The 12,127-nt window shown below is 36.4% G+C and overlaps 1 protein-coding gene across 1 annotated transcript; it reads right to left on the bottom strand.

Moving 5' to 3' along the window:
- Positions 1-9,109: 9,109 nt before the first annotated feature.
- Positions 9,110-10,525, bottom strand: LOC103520315. Its single transcript, XM_008485403.3, has 3 exons — positions 10,407-10,525; positions 9,442-10,139; positions 9,110-9,133 (listed from the first exon to the last, which is right to left on the bottom strand). The coding sequence occupies exons 1-3, from the start codon at positions 10,492-10,494 to the stop codon at positions 9,110-9,112; spliced, it is 810 nt and encodes a 269-aa protein (XP_008483625.1). The 5' UTR covers positions 10,495-10,525.
- Between the last annotated feature and the right edge of the window lie 1,602 nt (positions 10,526-12,127).

Genomic DNA, 12,127 nt, shown 5'->3' with positions numbered 1-12,127 from the left:
TAGAGAGAGAGAGAGAGAGAGAGAGAGAGAGAGAGAGAGAGAGAATGCTGATATTTTTAATAACAACGATCAAAACTTCATTAGAGCTTTTACCAGGAAAATTGAACATTACCAGGGTTCGGTTATTAACCCTTGACAGCAAGTGGAATTGGGTAGAAGACGCATATTTTTCTTCTTTTGAATGTTCCCATTTCATGTACCTACCAACAATTGAATTTTTTGGTTAACGCCATCTTAGATGTTAAAAATCTTCCAAGGTTTTGAATACAAAACGTTGGAAAATTTGCCAACCTAGGTTAAAATTGCTGAACTATACTCACAATTTCATTTTTCCCTTAAAATAGGGGGAATCGGCTTCAGGAGAGGGGAAATCGCTAATATTTCAACGGGTTACTTTCTGGTGTTCTCGTGTTGACCCAGCACCTAAATGGGGAGTATTGTGCCTCTTCTCGCCCATCTGATGAGAGGCATACTACGGGATGGGCATGCTACGACACAGACCACATGCGTCCAATGTAGCAGTTGTTTCATTGCTACGAAATAAAAACGGCGGTGAAACACTCATCTTTTTTTTTTAAAAAAAAATCAGAAATTATATCTGTTCAGTTTTAATGTTTCGTTTTGGTAATACATAAATTTGAAATTTCCCAGACTTGAAAGAGTTGATAATGTTGATATACATATTTCATTTCCTTGTATACCGTTTGATAAACTGGTAATATTGTGGGTTGGGTTTGGGTAGGGTGTTCTACCCATTATGGAGTAATGGAGTATCTATGTTATACTTTCAGTGTTAGAACTGCGGCATTCCGCGGGCAATACTTGTAAATCTCGCAAAATCCCACGCGGAATTGGTCACAACCCGCGTGAGATCCCGCGGGATTCAAAAGCCTGCGGGATTGCTATCCCTACACACGTAGCACTGGTCCTAAGGCCTAACCAATTTTTAAAACTATCACCTTATCAGTTAAAAACCAACATTATGAGAAGAAAGTAAAAAATAGTAAAAAAATATGTACAATAGTACATAAGCACTTACATATTATTATTTTGCAACTGCCTACTAAGAAGATAATGATAATGTAGATGAAAACCAATGAGAAACCATTTTTTTTTTTTTTTTCAACTATAAAGTTATGAAAAAAGTAACTAGGTATGGCTATCCATAAAATATTTTTAAATGATAAAATTATGTACAAAAAAAGACCACAGTGGGATTCGAACCCCCACCCCACCCGTTCAGTAGTTTGTCAGAGACCACACTCTTTACCACTCGGACACTCCGACTTTTGTCTCTTCTTTATACAAAACTTCCTTATTAATCAACTCGAGCGATAATTTAGAATTTTTCCCCTAAAAGTCACTCTTTTATCAAATTTAAGGCCGAAGGGGCCGTTTGGGGGCCTTGAAAATATGAAAAGGCACACCTACCACTCACGAGAAAAAAAAAAAAAAAAAAAAAAATTCATTTCCAATGTGTTTTATATTATTGAACATTATTCGATTTGAGAGAAAAAGTTTGATATATGGCTTTGATTTTTAATTAGGAAAAGCCTCGAGCCAAACCCATTATAGGTTTTTATTAGAATTATAAAACCAAGTGTATGATAACGGGGTGCCTCAAGAAGTTGAAATGAGATATTTTTCTGGGGCACGGAATATATTTCTTTATTTTTTCTTCTAAATTATTCACATCTACTAGCTTGTTATTAGTGGAGATGTCAGAAATTCAGAACCACCTGTGTATAATTGTTTGTACTTTGTAATGGATTTTTCCAACATTTGAAATCAACATGTATACGTAGTTTGTTATCTATTAGTGGAGATGTCAGAACTACCGTTGTATTGCCTGTACTTATTAGTGGAGATGACAATTTTTCCAACACTTGAGAAATGTTCTAGTTTGTTATTGTTACCTACTTACTAGTGGAGATGTCAGGAATACCATTGTACATATATTACTAGTGGAGACGACAAATTTCCCAACATTCCAATAACCCATTAGTGTCTTTAGCTTTAACTTCAGATTTCTCTGGACACCCTGTATCTATTAATGTGTGATCACAACATGGTTCACAATGGGCTATGTCCAAGCCGACACAGTAATATTATCATGCCTACACATATTAACACTCATTTTCTTCGATTTTTTTTTTTACATACGAAATTCATTTCTAAACATCGACACATTAATATGTATTTCGATTCCACATTAGTTACTCAGTTCATGAATACCTACATAAATGTTTTCCCCTTGGGTTGAGACTTTGGATTGACATCCAGTATTTCATTAATACCTAGTAGAAAATAGCCTTATAATGAACATTCAAATTTCATCATTCTGAAGTATTTGAACATAGAAATTGTCATTTTTTGATTATTCGATTAATAGCTTCAGTTTGAAATCAAGATTTTGATCGTTTATTTTGGACAATTTTTTTTCGTGACTTCAAAAGTATTTTGGGCCTAAATGAAGCCACCATATAACTGTGGTATAATTATGTAGTATGACACTCTGCTTGCAACACTGTGAAACACGTACATAATGTCTGTTTCACGAAAACGGGAAGCAAAGCAAATGAAACAGTTTGCTTCCTCATGTAAATTCTCGGTACTGAATTAAACCAACCTAAAGCAAAAGAATTGAACCAACAGAGTCCAGACTGCAACTGTTTAAGCCTGATTCACACTATAGTGCCAGTCAAGGTCCAGTCACGGTCCGGTAACGTTCCGATCAAAAGATTGAGTATTCACACTATCGTTCAAGCAACGTTCATGCTTCGGTCATTTTTCTTTCATTTCTAGTTGGTCTGAACGACGGAATGTTGATCGTTGCTTGATCGCTGCCTATTCACACTACAGTGCCAGTCTCGCTCCGGTCACGGTCCAGTTTCGGTCCGATCAAAAAGATTCGTCGCGAGAATGTTCCAAATTTTGACTGTGAGCTGACCGTTACCGTACCTTGACTAGAACGTCTAGTGTGTAGTGTGTACACTCGTATTTACTTGCCTTCAACAATCATTTGATCGGACCGTTACCGGACCGTGACCGGACCTTGACTGGCACTATAGTGTGAATCAGGCTTTACACACTACGCACATGTGGACGTGTTCGCCCGCACGCTCCGAAATACGGCCGAAAATTGGTTTATAGGCGGTTTTTCGGCCACCAAAAGTTCTCCCCTCAACTCTCGAGGTTTCAATTTTAGTATTACACTTCCCCCACCATACCGAACGATCCTATAAAAACATGCAAGCGGAGGAATAGCTTTATTGGTAGATAAGAAATTTTCGTTCGAATTGATAGAAAAATGCCATATGTGGCTATTTGGAGTTATAAGGAACGTCTACCCTGAAGTTGTCATCGGCTTATTATACCTTAACCCCTCACACAACATCCACACTTGTATTGAACAGCTGGAAAGTACCATGGACAAAATTGAAAATGAATACCTCGGATGTCAGATTTTACTGATTGGCGACTTCAACGCACGTACAGGCTCGGCACAAGATATCGAAGAAGATCAGGAAATTATTCTTGAGGGCACTACACTTAATGCTCAAAGAATTTCTCTTGACGAGGTCACCAATACGAGAGGAAGACTTTTGCTCAGCTTCCTAGAATCACATGGACTATACATTCTCAATGGAAGGACACCCGGGGACATTCCGGGTAGTTTTACTTTCGTAAGGGGCGAATCAAGAACTACGATCGACTACGTATGTTCGAATATTACAAACCTACAAAACATAAGAAATCTAGAAATATTAACCCTACCAACGAAATCTGACCATCTGCCAATTCAGCTAAACGCGAACATAATATGGAAAGAAAAACCTGAACAAAATAACGTCCATGAACCTACAAAAAGAGTTACGCTAAAATGGAAAGAAGAACATAAATTAGACTTCCAGAAAATCATGACTGATTGGTGCAATTCAACAAGAAATAAAAATGAAAACAATGATTCTCCTTCTACTCTATATCAGCACCTAAAAACCAAATTAAACACAACAGCTGATACCCTGAAAATGAGAAAGTACCAGAAAGTGGAATTTAAGCCGAAAAAGAACAACTGGTTTAATAAGCAATGCAAAATCAAAAAGAGAGAACTCAAGCAAATACTGCGACGATGCAAGAAAGGAGATTTCCTCGATGATAACATGGTTAGTGAATATGTACAGAAAAGAAAAGAATATAGAGAAGAAATAGTAAGACATAAGAATAAAAATAACGAATTAAAACAGAAACTGTCTCTATGTAAAAATAGTAAATCATTCTGGGAAACAATAAATAAATTCAAGCCAAAAAAAGCCCAGAAAAACGAAATTGATGAAGCAACATGGACGGAATACTTGAGGACATTATATCCCAGTAGAACCAACAACATAAACACTTTATTCTATGATGTACGTCACCCGCAGCTTGATTCCGAAATCGTTATTGGTGAATTAGAAATAGTACTAAAGAAGGTAAAAAACAATAAAGCTCCAGGCAGTGACGGCCTCAGCTATGAGTTCTATAAAAACTTACCTAGTCAAGGAAAAGAATACCTATTAAACCTGTTGAACACAGCATTCAAAGCGGAAGAGGTGCCAGGTGAATGGGCTGAAACCTCTCTGTACATGTTATTCAAAAAAGGTGATAAAAAAGTACCATCCAATTACAGAGGTCTAGCCCTATTGAATACCGTGACCAAAATATTCACTAGTATTCTTCAGAATCGAATATACGCATGGGCCGAGAACCTCAATATTCTGGACGAGGGACAAGCGGGATTCAGACAGGGACGTGGCTGCGTTGACAACCTTTTTACACTGTACGCTGCTTTATGCATAAATACAAGAGAAAGAAAATAAATAAATAATAATAGTGGCTGCGTTGACAACCTTTTTACACTGTACGCTGCTTTATGCATAAATACAAGAGAAAGAAAATAAATAAATAATAATAAAAAAAATGTCACCTTTTGAAACCGTAAACTGTTAGCTTACAGTAGAGCAGGTCAGAAATATCCATTTTTGAAACCGTACCTACATATCTGTCAATTTTCGGAACCGAAATTGGCAAATTGGCAATTTTCGTCCATGTTTGCTAAAGTAGTTGATCTTTAAAGCCGTTTTTAACGGATTTCCGTTCGTTTTAGAGGTCTGACGATGTTTTCAAACGATTCGCCTTGAAAAGACGAATCCAAATATACCAAAAACTCAATTTCCGAAAATTAGGCCGTTGTCCACATTTGAAATTGGGCTACTCAAATAGGGGGTTTTCATTTAAGATTTTGAAGTTGGTCCCCCTGGGTCCGATAGACCGATTTAGTTTGGTAGTAGGAATTCAAGTAAATGCCGTTTTTTATCTCATCTTTTTCAATATTCTGTTAGGCCTGCCGCATATTGGAAACCTAGTCATGCGACCTTTAGCGCGGAGTGGCGCGATGTTACCTGGAAATCCAAACCTATGAAAATGATAAGTAGATAGTAGATAGGTACACACCTCTCACACTTTATGTCACGCCAATTTATTGTGAGAGGTCTGTATTATTTTGGATTTTCAGGCGGTATCGCGCGACAACGCTTTCAGTGTGCGACAGTCTTTAATCAATGGGGATTTTGATAAGTCTTGTGCTGGAAACCTGAAACTTTACAAGAGAACATATCGCTCTACTACCTAATAACACAAGTTGCGTTGTTGAAGGTTTTGGAATGCATGAAATTCCTCTTTTATTCTTACAGTATCTTATATGTATAATAATGCTTCTTTTTTTTTGTCATTTTCTTGAGTGTATAAATTTTCTTAGCTTTTATATGTATGATGTATTATGTTATTTATTACATATTATGTATATGTATGTAGGTACTTATATAAATATTATATTCACATTCTTATATTATGTCTAATATAATAATTCTGCCTGGAGCTTAGTAGAGGAGGGTAGGGAGATATTAATATTTGAAATTAAGAAAAGCATGAAAATCCCACGCTATGCCACGCCATCTCTCAAACTTTGGAGTGGGTAACAGAACATAATGCAAACCTTACTTTATAAATCATAGTATTCTTAAGTGTGAGTGGCAATTTCCTGAACGGTAAGAAGCAAAATCTCAATATTTTGAATTTGCAAAGTTTCGTCAAACATGTGTGTGTCTGCTAAACGAAGTGCCACGAAGTGGTAAGCGTGACATGGCGTCAGCATTACCGTGTTGCTTCGTATGAAGATTAGAGGAAAGAGGAGTGCAATGAGGGGAAAGAAAGGTAGGTGGGACACCGCCAATGCAGTGAAGCAGAAGTAATATTAGAGGAACGAGGAGAGCAATGAGGGGAAAGAAAGGTAGGTACTACGTGAATAGAATAGAATAGAATAGTTTTTTTTATTGTAAATAAAACCAAAAGGTATCTTACAAAGTCAATTCAACTTAATTCTAAATTAAACTTTAAATTACAACTACTTAGGTAGTTAGGTAGGTATAATGGAATAAAATAGAAATAATTCTATACTCATTCTACCTAACCACCTACAAAAGTTACACATTTAATACTTAGTTAATTTGGTATGTCATTAGGATATAAAAACAATGTGAAGAAATATAAAAAACTTCGGTATGATAGTGAAGGAGGAGCACACAAATTATTAAGTGAATAAAAGGCGGGGTACAACTCCCTCTACAACTACTTGAAAACGGCTACTTTCCCTGTCGCGTATAATATCTCTAGTAGCGCGGTCAAACTTTCTTGACTTGGCGGGGGGAGCGCTACCGCGCTCCTTAATCAACTAAAAACATAAACGAAACTCAAAATGTTGGTCGAGAGCGGAACATTTCTCTCCCGCAGTCTCTGCTTCCTGTGAATTTCTTATGGAACTCATGACACTCATCCATTTAGTGGTCTTGCTCGGCGTTGCTTAACAAAAACGAACCGGAAAATAGCCTAGCCTAGAATACCTTCACGGGAGTGCAAGCAATAAGTTGACAAAGTTTCAAGGCGAGAAAAGAACTAAAATGTCGGTTAGGTCATAGTCAATGCCGGGTTCACACTTTAGCAACATGCAACACGAATGTTGCATTAAGCCTGATTCACATTAAGTTGGTCGAGAGCGGAACATTTCTCTCCCGCAGTCTCTGCTTCCTGTGAATTTCTTATGGAACTCATGACACTCATCCATTTAGTGGTTTTGCTCGGCGTTGCTTAGGAAAAACGAACTATTGGAACACCCTTTATGTTTTTTTCAAACAATAATAAAATTAATGACCGCTAGCTGGTTCGAAATCAATAATTCCTCAATCTTTTTTCTTTCTGACTTTGGTTTTTGAATCCCCAATTTGCACCAGAAATAAATTACGCCGCAGGCTTTTTTTTTATTTTCAAAAATATGGTTCAAGTTGTTTGATTTAATTAAACTCATTTTCTCTGGTCTATGAGCTTGAGGTCCCACAAGATGTATGTGGCTACTCATTCATTACAATATTACAAATTAACTGCGCCGCAGGCAATTTTTTTATATTGGTGGGTACACCCTTTCAGAAACGCAGTCCGACCGAATTTGAAATCCTCAGTGCCGCAGGCGAAAATTTTCAAAAAGCATGTTCCTGAAATTTGTCGCTTTTTCATTTTTGGCGCAATACTTCTACACATTTGAACCTTTTTCCAAATAAACACTAAATAGAGCAAATTAAATTAGAGCGCCGCAGCCGAATTTTTTAAAACTTGGGCTTCAACCTTTCAGATACCTATGCAATCTGATCGGACTGCAATCTGATCGGACTTTCAGATACCTATGCAATCATGACAAATTTTCAGCGACGCAGGTGAAATTTTTCAAAAAGTAGGTCGATAATTATGTGCCTCATGCTTGTCACGAAATAATTTTTGACGTACTTAAGTACCAGTAGTTTATCTTCTATCTGATATACATATTCCTCAAACTTGTAGTCTCCAGCACTGAGGCTATAATATAAATAATGGGGTTTATTGTATAAAGTTTTAATCAGGAATGTAGAAGTTTATTTTGAAGCGTGTTCAACGTCAATATCGAGGTAGAAAAGCGACTCTACCATTTAACATCATGCTATCATCATCATCGGAGAAATAGTCATTATCTATACCATTACCATTATCATGGAAATGTTTTCACACTCAACCAAGCAACAGGGTAGCTAAATAACAGTAATACATAATTAGAGGTAATATCTAATAATAATACCTAAAAATAATGATAGGTATGTAATAGGAATAATAATATTAATAATGATGGAGCTTATATCGGAAAGTGTAAACTTGGGGCGAGGCTCATACCAATTACAAAAGTCCATCTTCTAACGCCTTATAAATTAGAATAAATTGATGTATATCTTACGGGAAAAGCCCGACGAGCGGTTAAACATAAAACAAGAGAGTGCACTGAGTGCATGGGAATGTTTTCCCCCCATTAAGTTCGTAGGTATGTAGATACTAAAAAAAATCCCTCATAATCCCATATCAACTTGTATTTATTTATAAATTAAATCAAACCTGGTCAATTGGAAGACTCTTGAAGAAGGAAGCGACAATTGTGAATGGAGAGCAATACAAAGCGAAGACCATCTACTTGAATGCCCTAACTTACCAGAGAAATGTACTAGAGAAGATCTACTTGCAGCCAACAATAAAGCTTTGGCAGTAGTTGCATTCTGAAAAGATATTGTTTAAATCCCGCTCTAATATGTCCTTTTTAAATTGTCATGGAAAATTTTGTCAAAAGATAATGAATGTGCATGTGTCATCAAATTCGAGGAGGTTTTTTGCCTGATAATTATTCCATACATAATTTCAGAATGTGTAGTATGTGTACTTCCCAAATCATAATATGTGAGAAATCTATTCTTTGTCATAAAAATCCATGCTTTAATGAACAATCAAATCTTGCGTTCTTATTGGAACACCCTTTATGTTGATTTGATTTCAGTGAGCACCACAGAGATAGATGCTGTGTTAAGCCATAGTGCTGATCTACCATGTGACATTAGTATCCGAGGTGAAGACAGAGTCTATATGGTACTATGGTTCCGACAGAATGCAGGCAAACCTCTTTATAGGTAAGTCTTAAGTCTTACTACATATAATCAAATAATCAAAGCTAACATTCTTTCTTATGGTCTATCTACAACTCGAGCGATAATTTAGAATTTTTCCCCTAAAAATCACTCTTTTATCAAATTTAAGGCTGAAGGGGCCCTTTGGGGGCCTTGAAAATATGAAAAGGCACACCTACCACTCACGAGAAAAAAAATGAGCCATCAACCATCAAAATCGGTCCAGTGGTTTAGGCTGTAGAGCGGTCAACGTCAAAGAAGAAGCGGAAGCGGAAGCAGCAGCAGAAAATGATGAAAAATTTGATGTTTTTCAAAGTCAAATATCTCCGGCTAAACTTAACGGATTTTGATGAATTTTTTTTTCAACTTGGTCTACTTTCATGTCCCAACGCACACACACGCAATCCGTTTTCTTTTGTATTAGCTTGCTCGTAATGATTGTGACTCCTCCTTTGTTCCCAGCACCTTTCTTGTTAATAGTTTGTTTTTCCCTAGCAGGTTTCTTTACAACCTTTCTAGTTTCTTTCTTCCTCGTATTGCTTTGCTTTTCTTTAATGACGTGTCGTTTGTCTACATTATTGTTTGGTTTGAGAACCTTCTCGGTATTATTTCTCATTTTGTCGGGGATAGTTTCATTATTGTTTACATTTGTGCTATTTTCCTTCACAAGAAGAGTTGGAGTTTTGTTAGCAATGATTTCATTAATCTTTTCGCTTGTGCTATTTTCATGTTGGGTTGTACTGCTATTTTCATTTTGGGTCATCGGTAACGAGTTACTCGCTTTCCCAACACCTCTAATGTCTTCCATTTTGATATTCTTGGCAAACATCAACTTCTTGTTGAATGAATACAAAGAGTTGTAGACGAGGGATATGATTTTCCTCACGAATCCCATCATACATCCTGATAGTTCGAACTCTAGTCTGTGTTTCATGTACATGGATTTGGTTTTGAATATCATTTGTCTCATCCATTGTAACATTGACATGGAGCTGCTCTCATCTTGTTTAGTATCTCTGCTGGTTCGTATGATTGGAAACTCAGAGGGAAGTGGGTTGCGGTGTGCGATGCCTCCTGGAATATTGAAAAAAAAAGTATTTCAGTTAAAATAGATCAGGTTTTTATGTCTCATTTACCTTGGTTACTTTGAAGAAACTTTTATGTTAAGGTTAAATATTTGTTACAAATGTCGTTCATAGATTTATAATATGTACCTAAAATACATACGTATCTCTAGAAACACCTTCCTATATTAGAAAGTGAAAAGATAACGAAAATGTCCCGTAGCTATGTTTTGTCAATGAAGAACTTTATAATAGGCTAGGTTGTTTTCATACATACCTGTATGATGATGGGGATGAAGATGATGTTGATGGAGGTTAAGTTGATTATTGTGGACAGGAGTTTGACAGGATACGAGTTGTGACATTATAAGAATCCAATGAAATACAAGAAGTGTCAGTCCTGTGGGATACAATACAAATATTTGTTTCGTTACGAAATTCGTGTGAATGAAGTCTTGTATTTAGGACTGATTCACAGTCCTTAAACAGTAGATTCGACCTACATAAACTGAACAAACGGTCCCCAAAGGTAATATCGACCCGAGAATCTAATAGGTATGTGAAGTAAAATGAAATTTTGACTTAGCGGGGCGGAGCACTGCCGCTCTCCTTGATTCCATTTGATCAACTGTGTTAGTTGGTCAAAGCGTTTATGCCAAATTTCAATTAAAATCGAACCAACTTCTCAGGGAATTATAGCAAAATCTAATGACAAAATATCCTTTTTTGTGTTGAACATGTTTACCAAATGTCATCGAAATCGGACAAATCGTTTGAGAGTTACTGTAGAACCAAAACAAACTCACAGACAGGCAAACTAAAGGAAACAAGCTGGGTCCGTCCCTCCGGGAATTTTTTAGCCCGTAGTTTATTCGATCGTGATTAGAGAAAATCAGTACCTATGTACCTACCTAATTTGTTTAATATTCAGTTTATTATCATTCTTGATTTGATTTTTTGATTTTACTTTCATGTGTTGATTTAAAATCAAGACTAGAGCCCGTTCTCCCTTTATTCCCAATATAATGTTTAAGTCACCCATCCATTTATTGGCCTTCCTCGGCGTAGCTTAACATAGGTAACGCTAAAACCAGTCTTAAATTAACGACTGAAGTGTTATCTAAAACTTTCTCGCTTTGAGTTCATAGGTCGTCGTGACAAATTTCAAGATTAGAGCTCATTTGTGTGAGAAAATGTGAAAAAAATCCCCAAAAAACCAGTTTTTTTTTGGTTCTTTGGCTTTATGGTTCTCTGGACAAAATTTGCACCACCATTTTCGTGATCCTGGTAAAAAGACCTTTAATTTGATATATAGGCCGACCAGGTTTGGATAAGTCCTTCTATGGGAACAGACAGACAGACTGACGGACAGAAACACAGACGACACCGAAGCGAATACAATAGTCCGTCCCTTATACCTTTTTATTACTATTGTAATAATAAAGGAAGGACGGAGTAAAAATCGTTTGTCCTAATTATTGCAAGGTAATGCATTGTTAAAATCCTCTATCAAGCGTGAAGGGAAAGAAAAACCTGAACAAAATAACGTCCATGAACCTACAAAAAGAGTTACGCTAAAATGGAAAGAAGAACATAAACTAGACTTCCAGAAAATCATGACTGATTGGTGCAATTCCTTGATGATAACAGGGTTAGTGAATATGTACAGAAGAGAAAAGAATATAGAGAAGAAATAGTAAGACATAAGAATAAAAATAACGAATTAAAACAGAAACTGTCTCTATGTAAAAATAGTAAATCATTCTGGGAAACAATAAATAAATTCAAGCCAAAAAAAGCCCAGAAAAACGAAATTGATGAAGCAACATGGACGGAATACTTGAGGACATTATATCGCAGTAGAACCAACACTATATTCTATGATGTACGTCACCCGCAGTTTGATTCCGAAATCGTTATTGGTGAATTAGAAATAGTACTAAAGAAGGTAAAAAACAATAAAGCTCCAGGCAGTGACGGCCTCAGCTATGAGTTCTA

Source organism: Diaphorina citri, unplaced genomic scaffold (assembly GCF_000475195.1).
Source record: "Diaphorina citri unplaced genomic scaffold, Diaci psyllid genome assembly version 1.1 scaffold3456, whole genome shotgun sequence".
NCBI classification, from domain to species: domain Eukaryota; kingdom Metazoa; phylum Arthropoda; class Insecta; order Hemiptera; family Psyllidae; genus Diaphorina; species Diaphorina citri.
This window is presented reverse-complemented; position numbering and strand designations above follow the sequence as displayed.

Coding starts and splice junctions, on each gene's coding strand:
- LOC103520315 (XM_008485403.3), bottom strand. CDS start 10,494: ATGTCACAACTCGTATCCTGTCAAACTCCTGTCCACAATAATCAACTT. Junction 10,140..10,406: donor TCATCCCCATCATCATACAG/GTATGTATGAAA, acceptor TCAATATTCCAG/GAGGCATCGCACACCGCAAC. Junction 9,134..9,441: donor GTGTGCGTTGGGACATGAAA/GTAGACCAAGTT, acceptor CTCGAGTTGTAG/ATAGACCATAAGAAAGAATG.